Source organism: Oryctolagus cuniculus, chromosome 7 (genome assembly GCF_051225735.1).
Source record: "Oryctolagus cuniculus isolate XC-2025 breed Fujian yellow rabbit chromosome 7, ASM5122573v1, whole genome shotgun sequence".
NCBI classification, from domain to species: domain Eukaryota; kingdom Metazoa; phylum Chordata; class Mammalia; order Lagomorpha; family Leporidae; genus Oryctolagus; species Oryctolagus cuniculus.
Window position 1 is genome coordinate 4,672,184 of NC_142873.1, and position 24,361 is coordinate 4,696,544.

A 24,361-nucleotide genomic window follows, 5' to 3' on the forward strand; every position below is an offset into this window, starting at 1 on the left:
TTTTCTTAATTATTTAGCAAGATGATCTTATTTTGTAATCTACCCTTAAAAACTCTAAAATACCTCTCATTCTCTTGCTTCTGTTATAGGTAAGTGAAAGAATGAGCAAAATCTGTTTTGTTTGACCAACGTTGAGGGGCGAGGGGTGCGTGAGTGTGTGTGTGTGTGTGTGTGTGTGTGAGGAATTTTAAAGAGTACCCCTGCACCCAGGTGTACTCAGGTGTACACTGAGATTTCAGTTCACAGTGATCAAAAGCTGGAAGACCAGACAGCAGCTGAATGGCCTGTGCTTCCCACTACCAGTACGACACTCTGTCCAGTCGCCATACTGATGTTCTTACTAACCCTGCTTCCTCTCTCCTAGTGGCTTCCTCTGACGCAGGTCAGACTCTACCTTAGCAACTGTCTTGTAAAAGCTCCCGCAGTGCGGCCGTCCGTGGGGACTGTACCTCAGTAGGAGATGCTGATCTTGGTTGCAGTGAGGAAAGTGGATGCTCTTGAGCTTAGTGGTCAGCTGGCTGGTGCTCCTTCCTGAGTTCCCATCTAAAGGAATGCATGCATGTCACCCTTACGGGCGCCAGGTGAATCTGCTACCTGCTGTCAGCACCTGATATGCTCTGATACACTTCAGGAGTATGTCCCGTTCTCCCAACTGCACCCTGGTTTCATCATCCTGAAAAGTAAGAGAAAAGAATCATTGAGTCAAAAATGAACATTCTAAGTTACTCTGCTTTTTTGTTGGCAATTAGTTAACAGGTAAAATCTTTTCCAGTGAAGTGTAACATTTAATAACTCTCAAATATGGCATAAAGTATAGGAAACTGGTTTGTGAGACCACAAATGTGTCAAGGCCCTGATGTCATCAAAGCACAAGAACAAAGCTGGAGACTGTCCCGACATCTGAGGTGTCCCAACAGCCTTTTGATTAGTTAGTTCCTCTGTCGTGGGCACTTTGTGTAATGCATGGGTGCTTAGTTCAAATGAGGGAATACGTTTCTCAGACAGCCCCCATTTACTTCCTCTCCAAATCCTACTTTTCCCTTGCTGAGGAGGTAGAAAAAACTCTATCCTACCTGTTTTTATGAATTCTATGATTTTGCCGACATCTCTAGTGAAAAGTTCTAGAGAATAAAAGAGCTGACTAGTCCAAACAGTGCTAACTGACCACAAGAGAAGCAGACAGTGGACAGCCTCTTCCTCAGTGAACACTGACCAGTTAGATGTTTCCATAACTCATGTATATGTATAGTACACTCTGTAAATGCAAATGTAATGCTTGTCAAGAAAAGTGCAATTTATTGAACATTGTCCCAACAAATGTTTACTTTTATAATTGTAATGAACTTGAATTGGATTAGTACCTTATTTTCATGTGTGAATGAAGGCTTGTGAAATAAACAAATGCAACCCAGAAAGTAACAAGGTGACTGTGTTTGTGAGTCAGTGGTGTTCTCGATGCCTCGTGTCGCCCTGTTGGCGACAAGAAATAGTAATAAACATTTGTTCCGAAGTCCATACATGTCCTTCTGATTTTTTTCTGGTTGGCTTGATTCTGAATCACTTGAACCCAGTGTTCCTGTAACACTTCTTACCAGGCACTAAATTCCAGGCAACTGAGAGAGGAAACACACACAGAATACACCTGCAGAGTGGTACCCTGCTCAGCAACACTGCCTCTCCCCTTTCTAGGGAGGACACTCCTTGGTTACAAGCAATGGACTCTGAGACTGGATTCATGTCAGCAGCAGGGAAGAGGTAATCAGGAATGCTTGTGTATCTCCCGCAGGCTACACAGCTGGGCTTGAGGGCACTTGGACAAGGGACTAGGATGTCACCAGCAGCTGTTCTCACGATTGCTCTCCTGCACGTTTTCCAGGTGATTCTTTGCTGCGTCATTCCTATCTGGAAGTGAGACTTCTCTACTTCTAAATGCTTCTGCATTCAAATGTCTTCTCTTCAAGTTAGAGAATCTGGCTGATCCTGGCTCAGGTGGCTTTGCTGGTCCTTTGAGTCACAGCATGGTGGTGACACAATTCAAACACTAGAAAACAGGCAGCGTGCAGACTCTAAGTGATGTCTGATTTGCACTTGGTCTTTTGTTTTAGGTGTCCATGACTGAAAGTTTAGGTTGATAAGCTCACGTTAGAATTCAGCATTGTTGGCCGGCGCCGCGGCTCACTAGGCTAATCCTCCACCTGTGGCGCCGGCACCCCAGGTTCTAGTCCCGGTCGGGGTGCCAGATTCTGTCCCGGTTGCCTCTCTTCCAGACCAGCTCTCTGCTGTGGCCCGGGAGTGCAGTGGAGGATGGCCCAAGTCCTTGGGCCTTGCACCCGCATGGGAGACCAGGAGAAGCACCTGGCTCCTAGCTTCGGATCGGCGCAATGCGCCGGCTATAGTGGCCATTTGGGGGATGAACCAACGGAATGAAGACCTTTCTCTCTCTCTCTCTCTCTCTCTCTCTCTGTCTAACTCTGCCTGATTAAAAAAGAAATTCAGCATTGTTTAAAAAATATTAATCAGAGGAGGGTCTTTGGCCTAGCAGTTGACGGTGTTTAATATGCCCGTGTCCCATAATGGAGGGCCTGTGTTCAACAGTCACCTGCAGCTCCTGATTCCAGCTTCCTACTGGGATGCTGGTGCAAGTAACTGGGTTCCAGCCACTCACATGGGAGATCTGGGTTGAGTTCCTGCCTCCCAGCTCTGGCCCTCGCCCAACCTCGGGCTGTTCCAGGCATTTGGGGAGTGGACCAGCATGGGCATTGCCTCTCAGTGAAGAACAAACATGCGGAATCTCAGCTGACCAAAGCAGAACCTCTGTGTGTGGATGGGGGATGGCTGATGATCGCACCTATCTCCCACTGATTCTTAGCTCACAGTCTGGAGGAGCCTCCCCGGTGTTACTTGAGAAGTGAGCTCTGTGTTGATCTGGGGAGAGTATTTCAGGCAGTGGGTTTGAACACAGCGTTGCAGAGAGCAAATCCAGTCTGTTCGAGGAAACTAAAAAATGGCAGTGTGCGAAGCTGGGAGAGGAGAGAGCGGTGAGCGAGGAGTTGTGTGAAAGAAGACACAAAGGGAAGTCCACGCAGGGCATCCGACAGCGAGGTGAGGAGTCTCAAGTGCATTCCGCGGCAGACTTTACTCCAGGCCTGACAGAAAGGTTGTGAGGGACTTCTGAGCAAAGGGGTAGGACGGTTTCAAAGGATTATTCCACTCTGGGAAAAATGAACCGTAAAGACCTAATGGGGAGGGAGAAAAAACAATAAAAGTAAAAATCCAGACAACATAATGAATGACGGATTGGTCTTAAGTATGTAGGACAGGAAAATGTATTTTTCCGTCCACCCATCTTAGGTCCATTGTCTGGGGCACCTCTAACAAGACAGATGAACACAAGAAAAACATACAAATTTGTGTAAGTTTCACATGAGATCCTTCATAAGGAAACAAAGACCTGAAGAAACAGTTAAACTCGGTGATGGTGGTTATCGTTCAGATTTTATTTGAAAGGCAGAGTTAGAGAGGGGAGACGCAGATCAATTTTCCATCTGCGGGCTCACTCCCCAAACAGTCCCATCAGCCTGGGGTTAGTCCCATGCCAGGAGCCAGGTCTCCCATGTGGGTGCAGGGGCCCAAGCACTCGGGCCACCCTCTGGTGCTTCTCGGGCCATAGCAGGGAGCTGGACTGGAAGTGGAGCAGCTGGACAGGAACCCGGTGCTGAGGCCATGGCCTAACCAGGTGTGCCACTGGACCCAGCGCTGTTTCTTTGAATAGCAGGTTTGATGAAGAATGGGGAGTTGTAGAAAACACAGGCTAGGCCCCAAACAGTGTGCTGTCAGGGTAATAACCCGGGGGGGACTTAGCAAGGTTTGCTCCCATTGCTGCGCCCCTGCGGTTCGGAGATAAGGGTGTTCCTCTCCTCCAGGTGTAAGGGCACCTCTCCAGGGAGGGTTTTAGACCTGCTTCCGGCGTGAATGAGGGGGAAGTCAGAGACAGCCCTGCAAACTCAGCTTAGTCAGTAGGCCCACTGCCGTATTTGGGGATAGGTCAGCCCCACCCGCTGGCAGCAGTGAAGGCGTGGGAAGTGGTCTGCGTGTAGATGTAGTGTGAAGACTCGCCACCAGACGGGCTGCGGGGACTGCGACTGAAGACGTAGCATGACGCCATGGCCTGGGCAGTTACAGAGAACGAGGTGGCCACGTCACCAGGTCACGTTTCACCGTGATGGCTAGTTGCTCCCTCTTAATTAAGCACTTGCGAATTCTAGACACTTTAAAAACAGGTGCAGTTAATACGCAATAGGGCTCCTGGCCCGCCCCGGGAACTCTGACGTCATCAGTGCACCATTTCTATCGCCTTGGGAAACTCTCCAGGCCCGAAGGGCACCCTACAAAGCAGCGCCACCCGTGTAAGCTTAGCTTTGTGAGGTCTCCACGAAGCGCAAACGTCTCTAGCCACAGGCAAAGCCAGAATCCGCCGGGAGAGCAGGCCGAGCCGCCTCCGGGCGTCGTGGGCTCGGAACCCAGCGCCGCCAGCTCCCGCGCGCTGGCTCCTTCCCTTCGCGGCATGTCCCTGGAGGGCCCAGGCGTGCGTTCCCAAGGCGCCGCGCACCGCGGACCTACAGAGCTCAGCGCGGGCTGTCAGGCCTCCCCGGGAGCTCGGTTTGTCCTCAACGGTGCTGCGGGCGTCTGGTGGCGGCCAGGGAATAACCATCAATCACCATCAAAACGTGGGGCGGGGCTGCCAGAACCAGTCCCCGACGTCACCGGTCCTGCGGGTCACGGTGAAGCAACCTGCTGGCAACCCTAAACCCGGTGCTGCCGCGCCCACCACGGGGTCAACACAGCCCCACCTCCAGCCTCGGCCGCGTGATGACGTCACAGCGTCCTGCACGCCAGGTCGCCGCGACGTCTCCCGGCGCCGAACCCGCTGAAAATCAAACTGCTCCCTGCAGTCATTCTCCATGACTATCACGTTTCTTCTGCGCCGCCTTCACCTCACGAGGCTGCGCCTTCGCATCCCTTTCCCTCCTCCCGGAGGCTCAACCAAGCCTTCGCTAACATGGCCGCCTCACTAGTCCGGCGTCCTAGAGCGGACGCACGCAGTCGCCTCTCTAGCCGACTTCCGCTTCGTGCCGGAAGCTCTCTGCGTTATTTCCGGGGCTGCGTCAAGGCAGCTGGTCCAATCTGCGACTGCGCAGGCGTGGCCTGCGCGGTTAAAGCCTCCGTTCCCCGGGCGGGGAGGAAGGGGCGTGGCTCTCGGCCGGCCGGTTCGCTCGCGAGATCTGGGCGGGGCGGGGCGGAGCTGCGCGAGGCGGGCGGGCGGGCTCGCGAAGGTTCCAGAGGCTCCGCGTGCGGGAGCGGGCGGCGCACGGTCGGGTGTACGCGGGCCGCGGGTCCGTGCGCGGGGTGAGCGCGCTCGGGCGGCGTTTCCTGTTCCCGGCGCTCGCGCGGCTGCAGCTCGGGCCTCGGCCTGCCCGCGCCGGACCATGGCTTCGGCTGTGGACGAGGTAAGGGAGTCGGCCCCGGCGTCCGCGTGGGTCGGGGCCGGCGGCCTCGGGAATGGCGGCGGGCGGCGGCGCGGTGACGCGGCGGGCGGCCTTGCGTCGCGCGGGTTTGAGCGCGGTGCTGGGTGCTGGGTGCAGAGCAGCGGCCGCCCTGCGCGGACCGAGTTCCCGGAGCCCTGCGGCCGGGCGCGCCCCTCCGGGCCCCGCAGGGTCGTCCCTGGCGCCGCCCTGCGCTCTCGGCCTCCAGCCGCTCCGTGTGGTTGTGGAAGTAGGTGACTTCTCTCCCTGCTTTCGGGCTCTGCGCCCCGCGTGTAGGCCAGACCGCTGCTGTGAGAAATCGTGATATGTGTGCTGTGTAGACCGCTGCTGTGGGGGATCCCGAGCTGGGTGCTGTGTAGACCGATGCTGTGGGGGATCCCGGGCTGTGTGCTGTGTAGACATGCTGTGGGGGATCCCGGGCTGTGTGCTGTGTAGACATGATGTGGGAGATGACGGGCCGAGCGCCGTGTAGACCGCTGCTGTGAGAAATCGTGATATGTGTGCTGTGTAGACCGCTGCTGTGGGGGATCCCGAGCTGGGTGCTGTGTAGACATGCTGTGGGGGATCCCGGGCTGTGTGCTGTGTAGACATGCTGTGGGGGATCCCGGCCTTGTGCTGTGTAGACATGATGTGGGAGATGACGGGCCGAGCGCCGTTTAGACCGATGCTGTGAGAAATCGTGATATGTGTGCTGTGTAGACATGCTGCGGGAGATCCCGGGCTGTGTGCTGTGTAGACAGATGCTGTGGGAGATCCTGGGCTGTGTGCTGTGTAGACATGATGTGGGGGATCCCGAGCTGTGTGCTGTGTAGACATGCTGTGGGGGATCCCGAGCTGGGTGCTGTGTAGACCGATGCTGTGGGAGATGCCGGACTGTGTGCTGTGTAGACCGATGCTGTGGGAGATGCCGGACTGTGTGCTGTGTAGACCGATGCTGTGGGAGATCCGGGCTGTGTGCTGTGTAGACATGCTGTGGGAGATCCCGGGCTGTGTGCTGTGTAGACCGCTGCTGCGGGGGATCCCGGGCTGTGTGTTGTGTAGACATGCTGTGGGGGATCCCGAGCTGGGTGCTGTGTAGACATGCTGCGGGGGATCCCGGGCTGTGTGTTGTGTAGACATGCTGTGGGAGATCCCGGGCTGTGTGCTGTGTAGACCGCTGCTGCGGGGGATCCCGGGCTGGGTGCTGTGTAGACATGCTGTGGGGGATCCCGGGCTGTGTGTTGTGTAGACATGCTGCGGGGGATCCCGGGCTGTGTGCTGTGTAGACCGATGCTGTGGGAGATGCCGGACTGTGTGCTGTGTAGACCGATGCTGTGGGAGATCCGGGCTGTGTGCTGTGTAGACCGCTGCTGCGGGGGATCCCGGGCTGTGTGTTGTGTAGACCGCTGCTGCGGGGGATCCCGGGCTGTGTGCTGTGTAGACATGCTGTGGGAGATCCCGGGCTGTGTGCTGTGTAGACATGCTGTGGGAGATCCCGGGCTGTGTGCTGTGTAGACATGCTGCGGGAGATCCCGGGCTGTGTGCTGTGTAGACATGCTGTGGGAGATCCTGGGCCGAGCGCCGTGTAGACATGCTGTGGGAGATCCCGGGCTGTGTGCTGTGTAGACATGCTGTGGGAGATCCCGGGCTGTGTGCTGTGTAGACATGCTGTGGGGGATCCCGGGCTGTGTGCTGTGTAGACATGCTGTGGGGGATCCCGGGCTGTGTGTTGTGTAGACATGCTGTGGGGGATCCCGAGCTGGGTGCTGTGTAGACATGCTGTGGGAGATCCTGGGCCGAGCGCCGTGTAGACATGCTGTGGGAGATCCCGGGCTGTGTGCTGTGTAGACATGCTGTGGGAGATCCCGGGCTGTGTGTTGTGTAGACATGCTGTGGGGGATCCCGAGCTGGGTGCTGTGTAGACATGCTGTGGGGGATCCCGAGCTGGGTGCTGTGTAGACATGCTGTGGGGGATCCCGAGCTGGGTGCTGTGTAGACATGCTGTGGGAGATCCCGGGCTGGGTGCTGTGTAGACATGCTGTGGGAGATCCTGGGCCGAGCGCCGTGTAGACATGCTGTGGGAGATCCCGGGCTGTGTGTTGTGTAGACATGCTGTGGGGGATCCCGAGCTGGGTGCTGTGTAGACAGATGCTGTGGGGGATCCCGGGCTGTGTGCTGTGTAGACATGCTGTGGGGGATCCCGGGCTGGGTGCTGTGTAGACATGCTGTGGGGGATCCCGGGCTGTGTGCTGTGTAGACATGCTGTGGGAGATCCCGGGCTGTGTGCTGTGTAGACATGCTGTGGGGGATCCCGGGCTGTGTGTTGTGTAGACATGCTGTGGGGGATCCCGAGCTGGGTGCTGTGTAGACATGCTGTGGGAGATCCTGGGCCGAGCGCCGTGTAGACCGCTGCTGTGGGAGATCCCGGGCTGTGTGCTGTGTAGACAGATGCTGTGGGGGATCCCGGGCTGTGTGCTGTGTAGACATGCTGTGGGAGATCCCGGGCTGTGTGTTGTGTAGACATGCTGTGGGGGATCCCGAGCTGGGTGCTGTGTAGACAGATGCTGTGGGGGATCCCGGGCTGTGTGCTGTGTAGACATGCTGTGGGGGATCCCGGGCTGGGTGCTGTGTAGACATGCTGTGGGGGATCCCGGGCTGTGTGCTGTGTAGACATGCTGTGGGGGATCCCGGGCTGTGTGTTGTGTAGACATGCTGCGGGGGATCCCGGGCTGTGTGCTGTGTAGACCGATGCTGTGGGAGATGCCGGACTGTGTGCTGTGTAGACCGATGCTGTGGGAGATCCGGGCTGTGTGCTATGTAGACCGCTGCTGCGGGGGATCCCGGGCTGTGTGTTGTGTAGACCGCTGCTGCGGGGGATCCCGGGCTGTGTGCTGTGTAGACATGCTGTGGGAGATCCCGGGCTGTGTGCTGTGTAGACATGCTGTGGGAGATCCCGGGCTGTGTGCTGTGTAGACATGCTGCGGGAGATCCCGGGCTGTGTGCTGTGTAGACATGCTGTGGGAGATTCTGGGCCGAGCGCCGTGTAGACATGCTGTGGGAGATCCCGGGCTGTGTGCTGTGTAGACATGCTGTGGGAGATCCCGGGCTGTGTGCTGTGTAGACATGCTATGGGGGATCCCGGGCTGTGTGCTGTGTAGACATGCTGTGGGGGATCCCGGGCTGGGTGTTGTGTAGACATGCTGTGGGGGATCCCGAGCTGGGTGCTGTGTAGACATGCTGTGGGAGATCCTGGGCCGAGCGCCGTGTAGACATGCTGTGGGAGATCCCGGGCTGTGTGCTGTGTAGACAGATGCTGTGGGGGATCCCGGGCTGTGTGCTGTGTAGACATGCTGTGGGAGATCCCGGGCTGTGTGTTGTGTAGACATGCTGTGGGGGATCCCGAGCTGGGTGCTGTGTAGACATGCTGTGGGGGATCCCGAGCTGGGTGCTGTGTAGACATGCTGTGGGAGATCCCGGGCTGGGTGCTGTGTAGACATGCTGTGGGAGATCCTGGGCCGAGCGCCGTGTAGACATGCTGTGGGAGATCCCGGGCTGTGTGTTGTGTAGACATGCTGTGGGGGATCCCGAGCTGGGTGCTGTGTAGACAGATGCTGTGGGGGATCCCGGGCTGTGTGCTGTGTAGACATGCTGTGGGGGATCCCGGGCTGGGTGCTGTGTAGACATGCTGTGGGGGATCCCGGGCTGTGTGCTGTGTAGACATGCTGTGGGAGATCCCGGGCTGTGTGCTGTGTAGACATGCTGTGGGGGATCCCGGGCTGTGTGTTGTGTAGACATGCTGTGGGGGATCCCGAGCTGGGTGCTGTGTAGACATGCTGTGGGAGATCCTGGGCCGAGCGCCGTGTAGACCGCTGCTGTGGGAGATCCCGGGCTGTGTGCTGTGTAGACAGATGCTGTGGGGGATCCCGGGCTGTGTGCTGTGTAGACATGCTGTGGGAGATCCCGGGCTGTGTGTTGTGTAGACATGCTGTGGGGGATCCCGAGCTGGGTGCTGTGTAGACAGATGCTGTGGGGGATCCCGGGCTGTGTGCTGTGTAGACATGCTGTGGGGGATCCCGGGCTGGGTGCTGTGTAGACATGCTGTGGGGGATCCCGGGCTGTGTGCTGTGTAGACATGCTGTGGGAGATCCCGGGCTGTGTGCTGTGTAGACATGCTGCGGGAGATCCCGGGCTGTGTGTTGTGTAGACATGCTGTGGGGGATCCCGGGCTGGGTGTTGTGTAGACATGCTGTGGGGGATCCCGAGCTGGGTGCTGTGTAGACATGCTGTGTGGGATCCCGAGCTGGGTGCTGTGTAGACATGCTGTGGGAGATCCTGGGCCGAGCGCCGTGTAGACATGCTGTGGGAGATCCCGGGCTGTGTGCTGTGTAGACATGCTGTGGGAGATCCCGGGCTGTGTGCTGTGTAGACAGATGCTGTGGGGGATCCCGGGCTGTGTGCTGTGTAGACATGCTGTGGGGGATCCCGGGCTGGGTGCTGTGTAGACATGCTGTGGGGGATCCCGAGCTGGGTGCTGTGTAGACATGCTGTGGGAGATCCTGGGCCGAGCGCCGTGTAGACATGCTGTGGGAGATCCCGGGCTGTGTGCTGTGTAGACATGCTGTGGGAGATCCCGGGCCGAGCACCGTGTAGACAGATGCTGTGAGAAATCGTGATAGGTGTGCTGTGTAGACAGATGCTGTGGGAGCGAAGTCACGGGCCGAGCGCCCGTGTAGACCGATGCTGTGGGAGATCACGGGCCCAGCGCCGTGTTAGCCCTGCCGCGGGTGTCCACGTGGAGCTGAGTGTCCTGTGCCCTGAGGGCGGTCCGTGTCGCGGGGGAGCTGCGGCCCCGCCTGTGCGAGCTCGCGTGGACCCCTCCGAGTGGGGGCCGTCCCCGTGTCGGACACCGAGAAACGCACGTGCACACGACGAGCGCTTCGTGGTGGAGGCGGAGCGCAGCCTTGACACTGTTTTCAGGTGCACCTTCGGCGACTCCTCACGGGGTCTCCATCGCAGGCCGCCGCCTGGCCGCACACGGTTCCCTCGCCCCTCACAACATGGCCCCCAGCCCCTCGCCCTGCCTGCCTCCTCACGTGTCCACTTCGTCTCCGTGGGTTTGCCTGCGCTGGGCACTGTAGATGTAGGGTGTTAGGTGTGCCTGTGGTTTTCGGCCGCTTTGGTGTGCGCAGGCTCGCCACGGGGTGCTGTGTGTCGGTCAGCCGTTCCTGTATAGGGCTGAGTACTACTTCTGGTCATTCGGTCGCCAGCTGAAGGACACTGAAGTTGTTCCCACTTGGTGAGTGTCTCAGGCCTTTATTCCGCCGCAGGGATGCGTGCCCAAGGCTGGGTGCTCAATAAATAAGAGGCTGCTTAGCTCCCACCTGCGAAGGCTGGGGAGGCCCCTCCTGGCTGCACACCACGTGGTGGGTATGCCTGAGTGAGCGCTCACGTGGCAGGAGAGGGGCAGGCTCACTCTCTGCTAACATCGCATTGTCACAGGAGCCCACGGGGGTGCCATGGAACTACCTCACTCTCTTCTCAAGGCACTTAACACCTCTCACTAAGCTTTTAGGTTTTGATTTATTTGAAGGGCAGTTACAGAGGGAGGGTGGGAGTGGTAGAGAGAGTGAGCCTCCATCAGTTGGTTCACTCCCCAAATGGCTGCAGCATGGAGCTTCTTGTGGGTCTCCCACTCGGGTGCAGGGGCCCAAACACTTGGGCGCATTAGCAGGGAGCTGGATCAGAAGTGGAGCAGCCGGGACTCAAACTGGCACCCGTATGGGATGCTGGCTGCAGATGGCTGCTTAACCTGCTGTACCACACTGCTGTCCCTCTAAGCGCTATCTTTTAGAAGTTCCCTCCTGATAATACCACCATACTGGGGACTAAGTATGTAACGCACGAGGCCTTAGCAGATGGATTCAGGCTGTATCCAAACCTCAGCATCCACTCAGGAATCATGCTGTCAGGGAATACTTCTGTGCAGGTTTTTGTGTGGACACGTACCTAGGAGTGGAATTACGAGGTCAGATCCTAACTCTGAGGTCTGTTCCTGAACTGCTGCACCTTTTTATATTTCCACAGAAATGGAAGAAGGTTCTAGTTTTTCCCATGTCCTCATCACCGTTTGCTAGTTTCTGGGGTTTTGTTTGTTTTTATGATACCCCCCCTAGTAGTATAAATGCCATAGACATTTCCCTGGTGACTAAAGGTGATCATCTTTTCAAGTGCTTGGTGGCCGCTGTGTTCTTGGGAGAGATGTCTACGTAAGTCCTTTCCCATTTTTAGGAGGCTTGGTTTTAATGTATGCTAGTGAAGATGTAGGAAATCGACTGGGAACTAAAGCTGAAGTGTTTATGGTGCAGGATAAAGATGAAATGCGGTTCCTGCAAAGAGCAAACACGCATGCCGACAAAGCCAGGACACAGGGTCAGTCGGAACATCTCAAGAACGTGCAGAAAAGCGCCAGGAAATCACTGTCGCTGGCGTTCAGGACTGTGAGAAACCCTCAGAACGGGCCTGCTGGAAGTTGCTGTGGTGCATATCTCTTGCAAATGAACTTTAGAGCCAAAACTGGCCCAAAAAAAAAAAAATGGGGCCTGACAAGACAGAAGTTGGGAGGTACTTGCTTCATTAATTCTGAGTTCCTTTCTGAGTCTACTATGAAAAGGATTCCTATCCCTTTCAGAAAAATTTGCTGTTTAGATTTGATCTGTTTGATAACTGAATTCCTACTTGGGAAAAATTACTCATTTTACACTTCAACATTTTTCATTATGTTGATACTAGAATCAGTGTGAATTTTTGAAACCATTATATGAACGAACTGTTTTGAACTAAATGTCTTCAATCTCCATTCAAAAGATGTAATTCATTTTAGTTTTAGTATATAAGTTTTTTCTGAGCGGGCGGGCAGGGTATGTACACCTGTTGAACAGATAGGCAAAATGAGTGATTCTCAGTTAATGAGGTGATAAAAGACTTGGGGTAGAAGGACTAGTTAGGTTACTGCACTTTATAAGACTGTTAAGAAACATAAAGGCTTGCAAGTTCTGTTGTACTTTGGATAATACGCTGAGTTATCTGGCAGTATAAGACTTTTTTAAAGCTTCTATTTAATGAGTGCATATATTATAGGTGCAACTTTAGGAATATAGTGTTCTTTACCCCCCCATCCCATTCTTCATTATGGTTCATTTTTAGTTTATATACAGAGGACCAACTCTATGTTAAGCACTGATTTCAACAGTTTGCACCCAGCACACATATAACATATAAAGTACAGTTTGAGAACAAATTTTGCAGTTAATTCTCATACAACTCATTAAGGACAGAGGTCCTACATGGAGAGCAGGTGCACAGTGATGTCTGTTGTTCATTTAACAACTGACACTCTTATTTATGCCGTCAGTGATCATTCCAGGCTCTTGCCAAGAGCTGCCAAGGCTATGGAAGCCTTTTGTGACCACAGACTCTGTCAGTATTTAGACAGGGCCAAAATCAAAGTGGAAGTTCTCTCCTGTCGCTCCCCCTCTTCGTGGAGGAACGACACTAAACCCTGCCTAGGCTTCATATCCGAGTCACGGCACCATTATGTCGCTCCCCGTCTTCATGGAGGAACGACACAGGACCCTGCACTGTTCTTTTGTCTGCTTGGCCCTCCCCGGGTTTGCTGCTGGTTCTTCCCGGGTTGGCTACCAACCCTTCCACCTCCGTGGAAGGGCAGTTCCCCCTGGCCACTTTCCCCACTTCCGCAGGGGAGCAGCACACCGCCGGCCGGCTCTCTCGGGGGCTGCACAGGTGTTCCCCTTAGATGTTCCCTTTAGATGTTCCTGGTGCATGTTGTCTCTCTCCTCCTTTATAGTCCTCTTCCGCCAATCCCAACTCTGCTACCCACACGCCGAGTACGCTGCTCTCCTCCAATCAGGAGTAAGTCCCACAGTTTATTGGTTGAACTGGAGGCAGCTGTGTAAAAGCTGTTTCCTCCTCTCCCAGCGCCATATTGTGGGAGAGCAGATGCATAGAATAAGTCTTAATTCCAGTAACTTAGTCTAGTCCGAGTTGCTCCCCACACTCTCCTTCCTTTAGAGAAGAGTACATCTTTCTTTGATGGCCCCTTCTTTCCACTGGGGTCACTCACAGAGATCCTTTATGTAGGATATTTTGTGCCACAGTGTCTTGGCTTTCCATGTCTGAAATGCACTCATAAGCCTTTCAGCCAGACCAGGAAGCCTTAAGGGTTGATTCTGAGGTCAGAGTGTTATAGACTGCTGTGTGGACTGCTTCCCATGGACATTTCCTCCTTTTTAATTCTATTATTATTAGCAGGTACTTGATGTTATTTACGTGATCTCTTCAACACTTAATGCTATCCAGATGTTCACGTTAACACCTAATAGGGCCACTGTAACAAGTAAGATGGCGTTTTTACCACCAATTTTAATGGCATTGGAGTCCCATGACAAGTTTTTAACCTGTACCCTTAAAAGTAAGTCCGTAGGACTGTATGCAGAACTATATTCAGCTTTTTGTATAATTTCAAACAAAAGTTAAGATTTCCCTGGTTAGGTTGCAGGTATCAAGCCAGAATATAAAGTCATTTTAAGAATAGTGGTTGGGGCCGGCGCCGCGGCTCACTAGGCTAATCCTCCGCCTAGCGGCGCCGGCACACCAGGTTCTAGTCCCGGTCAGGGCGCCGGATTCTGTCCCGGTTGCCCCTCTTCCAGGCCAGCCCTCTGCTGTGGCCAGGGAGTGCAGTGGAGGATGGCCCAGGTGCTTGGGCCCTGCACCCCATGGGAGACCAGGAAAAGCACCTGGCTCCTGGCTCCTGCCATCAGATCAGCGCTGTGCGCCGGCCGCAGCGCGCCGGCCATTGGAGGGTGAACCAACGGCAAAGGAAGACCTTTCTCTCTGTCTCTCTCTCTCACTGTCCACTCTGCCTGTCAAAAAAAAAAAAAGAAGAAGAGTGGTTTAGGGGCCAGCACTGTGGCACAGTGGATTAACACCCTGGCCTGAAGCGCCGGAATCCCATATAGGCACCAGTTCGAGCCCTGGCTGTTCCACTTCCAATCCAGCTGTCTGCTATGGCCTGGGAAAGCAGTAGAAGATGGCCCAAGTCTTTGGGCCCCTGTACCCACATGGGAGACCGGAGGAAGCTCCTGCCTCTTGGTTTCGGATCGGTAAAGCTCCAGCCATTGTGGCCAATTGGGGAGTGAACCAGCGGATGGAAGACCGCTCTCGCCCTCTTCCTCTCCCTCTCTCTTTCTCTCTCTGCCTCTCCTCTCGTGCATTTGCAATATGTCACAGAATAATTAGGGCGAAACTTTTAAACTCATTTATTTTACTTTTTAAAAAAATTCTTGTGGCTGGTGCTGTGCCACAGCAGCTTAAAGCCCTGACCTGAAGCACCGGCATCACATGAGGGCGCCAGTTCAAGTCCCAGCAGCTCCTCTTCAGATCCAGCTCTCTGCTGTGGCCTGGGAAAGCAATGGAAAATGGCCCAAGTCCTTGGGCCCCTGTACTCACGCGGGAGACCGGGAAGAGGCTCCAGGCTCCTGGGTCAGCACAGCTCTGGCTGTCGCAGCCAACTGAGGAGGGAGCCAGCGGATGGGATGTCTCTGTCTCTGCCTCTGCCTCTCCCTGCCTCTGCCTCTCCCTTTCCTTCTCCCTCCCCCTCCCCCTCCCCCTCCCCCTCCCCCTCCCCCTCCCCCTCCCCCTCTCCCTCTCCTTCTCCTTCTTCTCCTTCTCTTTGTAACTCTGCCTTTCAAATATTTGAGAGGCAAAGAGATCTCCCACATGCTCGTTCATTCTCCAAATAACCGCAGGAGTTTCCTCTCTGGAAGTGAAGTAGGAACTCAGCCCAGATCTTCCGCATGAATGACAGGACCCCCGTCACGTCATCACTGCTGGCTCCTAGGTTCTGTATTATCAGGAAGCCAGAGTCAAAACCTGGAGCCGTGCATCCAACCCAGTCACTGAAGGATCGTGGGGGCATCTTATCCTGTAGGCCAAACACTTGCCCTCAGGTTCATTAAAGGTTTATTTATTTATGCCAGAATTTCAAAGAGATGGGGAGAGACGGGGGTAGAGGGCAGGATCTTCCATCTGTTGGTTCATTCCCCAAATGGCCCAGGGGCTCAGGCACCAGGACCATCCTCCATTGTTTTCCCAGGCACATTAACAGGGAGCTGGATTGGAAGTGGAGCAGCCAGGACTTGAACTGAGCCCAGTTCATTAATTTTCTAACAGTGTCTTCAACTAAGGAACTTCATAAAATCTTTGCTGAATCTCCATGGAGAGTACAGTTATTTCAGTAGGTGATGTATTGACTTGAAGTGTGTGTTTTTACTTACTTGAAAGCAGAGAAGAGGGATCTTCCCTCTAATATTTCTCTACTCAGATGGCTGAAGCAGCCATGGCTGGGCTAGACCAAAGCCAGGAGCCTGGAGCTCTAGCCAGCTCTCCCACAGAGATACTGGCCGCCATCTGCTGCTCCCAAGATGCGTTGGCAGGGAGCTGGATTGGAAGCAGAGCAGCCGGGACTTGAACTCTGATAGGCAGTGTGGTAGAGTAACTCCCTGTATACGATGGTGCCTGCCCAGAGGGTTGTTTGTTGTTTATTTTTAATTATTTTGTCTTTAAAATACCAGCTTTTTATTTGGGGTAGGAGGATCAGTGAAGACTGGTCATTGACCATGGTGGGGTTATGTCAGTGTGGATTCTGTAATCTCTTAAGAAATTCTAACATCTGATGACTCTAAAACTGATGTTATAGGGAAATGTCTGAATTCCATTTTTTTTTTTTTTAAAGATTTATTTGAAGGCAGAGGCAGCAGGAGGGGTCCGCTGGTTCACTCCCCAGCCCGAGCTGTGAGGATCTGAAGCCAGGAAATTCTTCCGGGTCTCCCACGCGTGTGCAGGGGCCCAAGGACTTGTGCCATCCTCTACTGCTTTCCCAGGCCACGGCAGAGAAGTGGAAGTGGAGCAGCTGGCGCCCATATGGGGTGCGGGCACTACAGGCAGCGGCTTTACCCGCTACACCACAGCTCCCCTGAATTACTTTTTGTTAAAAAAGATTTTACTTACGTACTTGAAAAAGTTAGACCGGGGTGGGGGTGAGGGGTGGGGTGGGGAGTCTTATATCTGCTGGTGCACTCCCCCGAAGCCAGGAGTTTCCTCCGGGTCTCCCCTGGGTACAGGGGCCCAGGGACTTGGGTCATCTTTCACTGCTATCCCAGGCCATAGCAGGAAGCTGGATCAGAAGTGGAGCAGCCAAGACTAGAACTGGCACCCATGTGGGATGCTGGCACTGCACGCAGCAGCGGCTTTTACCCGCTATGCCACAGCACCAGCCTCTGAATTACTTTTACTAAAATCTGCAGAGTGGGGCCGGCGCTGCAGCTCACTAGGCTAATCCTCCGCCTAGCGGCGCTGGCACACCGGGTTCTAGTCCCGGTTGCCCCCCTTCCAGACCAGCTCTCTGCTGTGGCCAGGGAGTGCAGTGGAGGATGGCCCAAGTGCTTGGGCCCTGCACCCCATGGGAGACCAGCAGAAGCACCTGGCTCCTGGCTCCTGCCATCGGATCAGCGCGGTGCGCCGGCCGCAGCGGCCATTGGAGGGTGAACCAACGGCACAGGAAGACCTTTCTCTCTGTCTCTCTCTCACTGTCCACTCTGCCTGTCCAAAAAAAAAAAAAAAAAAAAAATCTGCAGAGTGGGTGTTGTGGTGCAGCAGCCTAACTTGGGGACCTGAATGCCATATAAAAATGCCTGGTTTGCCAGCTTCCTGGGTCTGGTCCAGCCGTGGCTGTTGCAGTCATCGGGGAGTAGAACAGTGGATGGATGGAAGATGTTGCCACCTTTTGGGGAGTGAACCAGCAGGTGAAAGAATCTCTCTGTCACTCTGCCTTAAAGACCAATTAATGAATAAAACTATCTTGAAAGGACACTAAATGTTTAAAAAACAACAGCTTGAGTTACTTACAGTGGAGCAAGTAAAGTTGTAGCTCAATCCCAGAATTCTAGTAATTTGAAATGATACGCCTTATTTATCCTCACTGACTCACCTTTTATTTTAATGCAGCTACAGAAGGATCTAGAAGAGGTGAAGGCGTTGCTGGAAAAGACTACTAGGAAAAGAATCCATGATGCCCTTACAGCAGAGAAATCCAAGATTGAGACAGAGATCAAGAACAAGGTGCAGCAGAAGCCACAGAGCAAAACAGAACTTGACAATGAAAAGCCGGCTGCTGTGGTTGCTCCCATTACAACGGGCTATACAGTGAAGATCAGTAATTACGGTATGACTTGTCCCGTGCATTTGGTGATTTCTGTCTGTAAGCAGTTTATGCCTCAGTAGTCATCCATTGACAAACTGATTTTTTAAAATACTTTTATTTATTTATTTGAAAGTCAGAGTTACAGAGAGAGGAGAGGCAGAGAGAGAGAGAGAAATCTTCCATCTGCTGGTTCACTCCCCAAAATGTCGCAATGGCCGGAACTGCGCCAGTCCGAAGCCAGGAGTTTCTTCCAGGTCTCCCATGCGGATGCAGGGGCCCAAGGACTTGGGCCATCTTCCACTGCTTTCCCAGGCATAGCAGAGAGCTGGATCAGAAGAGGAGCAGCCGGGACTAGAACCGGCACCCATATGGGATGCCAGCGCTTCAGGCCAAGGTGTTAACCCGCTGCGCCACAGCGCCGGCCCCAACAAACTGATTTTTTAAAATATTTTGAATGTTTTGGTATCTTAGAACACTCATCAGTTTCTCTTGAATAAGGTGCTTTGTATTTTTATTAGATAAAAAGGAAAGGATACACTCTAGATTACTAAAGAAAATAAGGAGATTTAACACAACGATGATAACTGGCAAGAACAACAGACTATTCTGAAATACACTATGTATGGAACACAGCTGTTTAGGTCATTTTGTACATTTCATCAAATGTACTACCAAAGTTAACTGAGAAAAGGAAAAGAAATATTTTTGAGCCATTATTGTGCTTAAATACGTAGATACATAGTAGTGACTAAAAGCCAGTTCCTGCTTAGTGTCTGATTAGGACATAAACATACAACTAATACTGTAATAATGTAGGCAAACTTTTTTCTTGATGGAATGTAAGTTTTTTGTTTGGAAATGGCAGCTTGCATCTGAGCCATGAACTGTCTTGTAAGGGGCAGCCATAGATCCATCACATAGTAGCTGCTTCATGGTATTTGCTTAACCAGGTTCAGTGGAGATTTTTTTTTTAAAGATTTTGTTTATTTGAGATGCAGAAGCAGAGAGAGAGGTCTTCCATCTGCTGGTTCACTCCTCGGATGGCTGCAAAAGCCAGAGCGGAGCCAGTCCAGAGCCAGGAGCTTCTTCTGGGTCTCCCACACAGGCGCAGGGGCCCAAGGACTTGGGCTGTCCCTCACTGGTCTCGCAGGCCACAGCAGGGAGCTGGATCAGAAGTGGAGCAGCTGGGACTTTAACCAGTGCCCATATGGGATGCCGGCACCGCAGGTGGCAGCTTTAATTGTTGGGCCACCAACACCAGCCCTTCAGTAGAGATTTTAAAATATTATGAGAATGTAGCTGAAGAAATAATTCTGGAGATAAGTAGAATTGGAGGAGACATTGACGTTTCAGGAGGTTTTAGCAAGTGGCCAAGGAGGGGAACAGTGAGCAGAGACGTGCGCGCGACTTAAAGGCACAGCAGGAGGCGGTGTGTCTCCCACTCAGGAGACGCATTGGGTGCCGTGAGACACTGCACGCCCATGACTCTAGGAATCTGTCTGGAGGAGGTAAGGAGGATCGGGGTTTTATTTATTTGGAACAGTTACAGAGACGCCTTCCATCGCTGGTTTATCCCCCAGAGGGCTGCAGCGGCTGGGCCAGGCGCTTATCCAGATCTCCCATGTGGATGGCAGGGCCCAGACACTTGGGTCCTCTGCTGCTTTGGAGTGGAGTGGAGCAGTCGGGACACGAACTGGCACCACATGGGATGCCAGCCTCTAGGATGATGGCATGTATGGGAGAAACTGCTGTCAGTGTAGACGCTGGATTGAGTCAGTGGTGAGGCGTTAGATGAGTTGTGCAGAACTCCACCAGGCATCCTTTCTGATTATCCTGGAGGACTGGGCAGCAGGATATGCAGATACTTGTACGTATTTTGCATGGAGTATGCTTCTTAAATGAAGCTGGTAAATTTTTATTGTGACAGAGACTTAAGAGTTTGATAGCTTCTACTGCAATGGCTTTTACTATGTTAGTCAAACTAAGAAGTCTGACTAAAGAACAGAAGTGTTGTTAAATTCATATTCTGGCTTGTGCTGGAAAGAAATCGAGAGAAGTAGAATTGATTGGGCAGCAGCAGCAGCCTGCTAGCTTGGTGAAGAATTAATACATAGGTGTAGGACAAAAGTAGTTCCATAAAAAGATAAATAAGCTCATCTTAAAGACCATGTATTCCAAAGAATAAAAAGAACATAGATTCAAAATCAGGTTAATGAACACGAAGGCTAATTAAGTTTTACCACTTAGTAGATACCTAACTTTGGGGAGAGTTTTTCTATAGCTAGAAAAATTTCTTAGTGAAATAAAAATGAGGAGCCAGTAACAAACATAAAAACTGAGTTTTATGATGAGTGGTATGCATCTGCTGTTCTAATGGGGGAGGTCTGACTGTGTCCCTTCTTTCCTGTTAGGATGGGATCAGTCAGATAAGTTTGTGAAAATCTACATTACTCTACCTGGAGTTCATCACGTTCCCACGGAGAGTGTGCAGGTGCATTTCACAGAGCGGTGAGTCATCGTGATGGGAAAGACGGGGGTCATCAGGAGGGACTTTGGCCAAGTGTGGACCCTGAAAAAAGCTGGTAGGTGTTTTCACAAGAAACCACAAAGGTGATGTATTCCTGATTGTGTTACAGGTCATTTGATCTTTTGGTAAAGAACTTAAATGGCAAGAATTACTCCATGATTGTGAACAATCTGTTGAAACCTATCTCTGTGGAAGGCAGTTCAAAAAAAGTGAGTTTCTTCCCCCTTTTTGGTCATAGTGTTATGTAATCTGGATGCTTTACAATTGAAATGAACTAGGGTTAACTTTGCTTTAACAGCGACCAGCAATGACATAGCCCTGCTTACTTGGTTATGAGTTGTACCGAGTAGTTGCAGCCTATGAAACCTTAAATATTACAGAAAAATGTTTGTCAGCTGATTGTAAGAATATTGCAATCAGGAGAGAAATAACTTCGGAAGTGCTTAAGGGTGAGACTTGAATTTTAATACCAGCTTTATAATTTACACGTTGTTCAAGCTTTGGCAGTTTACTTTCTCTGTGCCTCAGTTTTCCCTTTTGCACATTGGTAACAATTTCACAAAGGTCGAATGACACATGAGAGTGCTTAAGTTAACAGTAGCTATTCATAGGCGCACTGTGGATAAGGTAGTACTAAGCACTTAGCCTAATTGGAGTTGCTAGAATCTGTTAAAATAACGGAGCTGCCTTTCTAAAGACCATGCATACTTTGCACTAGTTCAGACCATACCTCTCTTCTCACTTGAATGAATGAGGCTTACTGTATGTGGTAAGACATGGCATCCTCTGCATAGTTACGTAGCAGGTTAAGTCACGTGTGTGTCTCACTGCACCTTCTCCATCCGCTGATTGCACACTGAAGGGACACTCAGAGGGCTCCTAGGACTTAAACTGACGGTTGTGGGAAGATGTGTTGCTCTTTTCTCTCTCTCCCCTCCTCCCCTCCCCTGCTGCCTTGTGTCGTCTGTTACCTGCCTATGCCTCCCCCCTTTCCTATTGTACTCGTCCCTCCAACCACTCAGGACCAGGCTCTCTCCATCTCAGGGCCATTCTGCCAGGCTGCTGCACCGGCCCAGAAGGCCCTTCCCGCAGAGCCTGGATTCCTGCCTTCCTAGCACGTGTTACTGTTGGGAGGCACTCAGGTTTTACTTCACAGACTTTGAAAAGGCACTGCCAGCACCAGTGCAAGCCCAGGAGGATTGAGTGAGTAACTGTTTGCTGCTGTTCACGCCTGTCTACACGTGCTCTGAGCTGTACCTGCTTTTCTTCCAGGTCAAGACGGACACAGTTCTGATCTTATGTAGGAAAAAAGCAGAGAACACCCGATGGGACTACCTGACCCAGGTTGAAAAAGAGTGCAAAGAAAAAGAGTGAGTTTACATCGGCAGTGTGCTTTACAGAGGAGAGCGAGGTAGTCAGTGACAAGGCCATGACTTACTCTGTCCTTAAAGAACGCCTGTGTCAAGTAGGCAACATGTTTCTTTTATTATTTGAAAGTCACAGTTGGAGAGCTTCCGTCCGCTGGGTCACTCCCAAAATGGCCGCAACAGCCAGGGCCAGGCCAAAGCCAGGAGTTTGTGGAGCCCTCCCAAGTGGATGGCAGGAATATTACCTTTCCTAATAAAGACAGCTTTTTTTTTTTTTTTTTTTTTTGACAGGCAGAGTAGACAGAAAGGTCTTCCTTTTCCATTGGTTCACCCCCCCAAAAATGGCCACCACAGCTGGCGCACCGCGCCGATCCGAAGCCAGGAGCCAGGTGCTTCCTCCTGGTCTCCCATGCGGGTGCAGGGTCCAAGCACTTGGGCCATCCTCCACTGCACTCCCGGGCCACAGCAGAGAGCTGGCCTGGAAGAGGGGCAACCGGGACTAGAACCCGGTGTGCCAGCACCGCTAGGCGGAGGATTAGCCTAGTGAGCCACGGCGCCGGCCTAAAGACAGCTTTACAACAGTGTGACATAGCGGGTAAAATCGCCACCTGCAATGCTAGCATCCCATATGGGCACTGGTTCATGTCCCAGTTGTTCCACTCAAGGGCCTGAGAAAAGTAGAAGATGGCTTAAGTGGTTGGACCCCTGCCACCCACATAGGAGACCTGGAAGAAGCTCCTGGCCATTGTAGCCACCCAGTTATGGAAGATTAGTCACTCTGACTTCCAAATAAACCTGATTCAAAGATACTTCTGTTCTAGCCCAGTTGTACCTCTTGAGTACCCTGTAATCCCTGGAGTCAGTGCTGCTTATGTAAGCCAGCATGCATTTGGGATGCGGCTAGCCGGAATCTGCTATATCAGACTTGTCTGTAGAATTGAGTTACTCAAGTACAGGGTTACTCAAGTACGGTGCCCAGTACAGACTCTGGCACTAATAAGTTGAATTCATGTGGGAGCCTCAGATTCAGTTCCCAGCTCATGAACCAGTAGATGAACTTTCTAATAAATTTTTAATGTAATTAAATAAAAGGTTAATTGGCCTAGTTTGAACATTTAAAAGTACTCCTACATACATTAAAGACCATTCTGGTCACTATGCCCAAAACCGTGGATTTCAGGCTTACGAAGGCTTAGAGAGCATGCTGCTATCCACTGGTTCATTCCACCGATGCCTACAATGGCCAGGCCAAAGCCGGGGACTTACTCCTGGACCCAGCGCCATGGGTGCACACTAGCAGGATACTGGAACCAGGAGCAGACTTGGGACTTCAGCCCAGGCAGTCTGATGTGGGATGCAGCTGTCCAAGCAGCATCTTAACCATCAGGCCTCATATCCACCCCTAAAAGACAGCTTCTCCAGTTGGGAAGCATGAGCTTCATTATGCATCTCTGTGTAATATGTTTGTGTTTTCCCCAACTCGTGAGGAACTAGCTTTGAAAAATCAAAACAGGTACATGCTTATTTTATCTAAAAATCTCCTGAGATCCCACTGTCTGGATCTTACTTTGGGGACTGCTGTTCCATGAGTTAAGTATGCGCCTCTCTGGTAGGTGCTGGTTTGGATAGCTCATCCCCTCCCCCTACTTCTACCGCTCCTAACAGCCTCGCTGTGTCTGCTCGTGCTCTGATGTCTCCATTCCCCTGCTTTAACAGAAAGCCCTCCTACGACACAGAAGCAGACCCTAGTGAGGGACTGATGAATGTGCTGAAGAAAATCTACGAAGATGGAGATGACGACATGAAGCGAACTATTAATAAAGCCTGGGTGGAATCGAGAGAGAAGCAAGCCAAAGGAGACACGGAATTTTGAGACTCGAGTCCTGTTGGAACTGTGGTGTGGAAGTACCGACCTTTCCAACAAGGGGATGTCGCTGCGCTGCGGATGTAACTCGACAGATAACTACTCACATACCCTGTAAGGAGAGGCAGTGATTCTCCATCTCCTGCTGGAGGATGTATTTAAATAAAATGTGCTCATTAAACGCTTCCTCTAAAGGTGGTTTCATTCAGTTCTGTGGTCTCTCGGCTTCAGAAAGGGTTATACTGCATTCTCATAGAAAAAGCCTGATGAGATGCTGCATTGTATTTTTGTCATGAGGTAGAACACAAACATACTTGCTTGTCTTTACTGACGTCAGCTCCCATCAGTGTAAGAAAATGCCTAAGAGTGAAACCTGCATTTCTGCGTAAAAGCCACCTTCCTGTGCTTAAAAGTTGCCGTCGAGTGGCTGAGCGCTGCCTCCATCTTGAGTGTGTATGTCGTGCATTATTGCCGTGTACTACAGACCAACCACAAATGTTCCCATCTAGGCTCTGGTATTTGTGTGAATATAGGTTTGTTTATAAACAAGAATACACAAGCATCTCTGTATAGTTCTAGCAAAATTCCATCTATTCCTGTGTTCAATAAAGTTAGATTTTTATGTAACAGAATAGTTTTACTATCTGTTTGTCTGGGAGTATGTCAGAGAAGCCAGAGTTTTAGGGGAGGATTGTTTTATTTACCCCAAAAGTAAGGAGCCAGGGCAAAGTGCCTGTGATCTGCATTACTGTACTGTCCTGGATGTGTTAGCCAGTATAGTTTTGAATATGCAATTAGACACAA

The 24,361-nt window shown here is 52.1% G+C and overlaps 1 protein-coding gene and 2 long non-coding RNA genes across 3 annotated transcripts; 2 read left to right on the forward strand and 1 right to left on the reverse strand.

Moving 5' to 3' along the window:
• Positions 1 to 1,273: 1,273 nt before the first annotated feature.
• Positions 1,274 to 5,124, reverse strand: LOC149125265 (uncharacterized). Its single transcript, XR_016210319.1, has 2 exons — positions 4,851 to 5,124; positions 1,274 to 3,236 (listed from the first exon to the last, which is right to left on the reverse strand). It is a non-coding gene; the product is annotated as an uncharacterized LOC149125265 (long non-coding RNA).
• A 197-nt stretch (positions 5,125 to 5,321) lies between these two features.
• CACYBP (calcyclin binding protein) lies at positions 5,322 to 23,751 on the forward strand. Its single transcript, XM_002714999.6, has 6 exons — positions 5,322 to 5,507; positions 17,604 to 17,820; positions 20,211 to 20,307; positions 20,436 to 20,535; positions 21,599 to 21,696; positions 23,410 to 23,751. The coding sequence occupies exons 1-6, from the start codon at positions 5,487 to 5,489 to the stop codon at positions 23,564 to 23,566; spliced, it is 690 nt and encodes a 229-aa protein (XP_002715045.1). The 5' UTR covers positions 5,322 to 5,486; the 3' UTR covers positions 23,567 to 23,751.
• On the forward strand, positions 10,683 to 12,028 carry LOC149125266 (uncharacterized). Its single transcript, XR_016210322.1, has 3 exons — positions 10,683 to 10,818; positions 11,751 to 11,788; positions 11,888 to 12,028. It is a non-coding gene; the product is annotated as an uncharacterized LOC149125266 (long non-coding RNA).
• Positions 23,752 to 24,361: the final 610 nt, after the last annotated feature.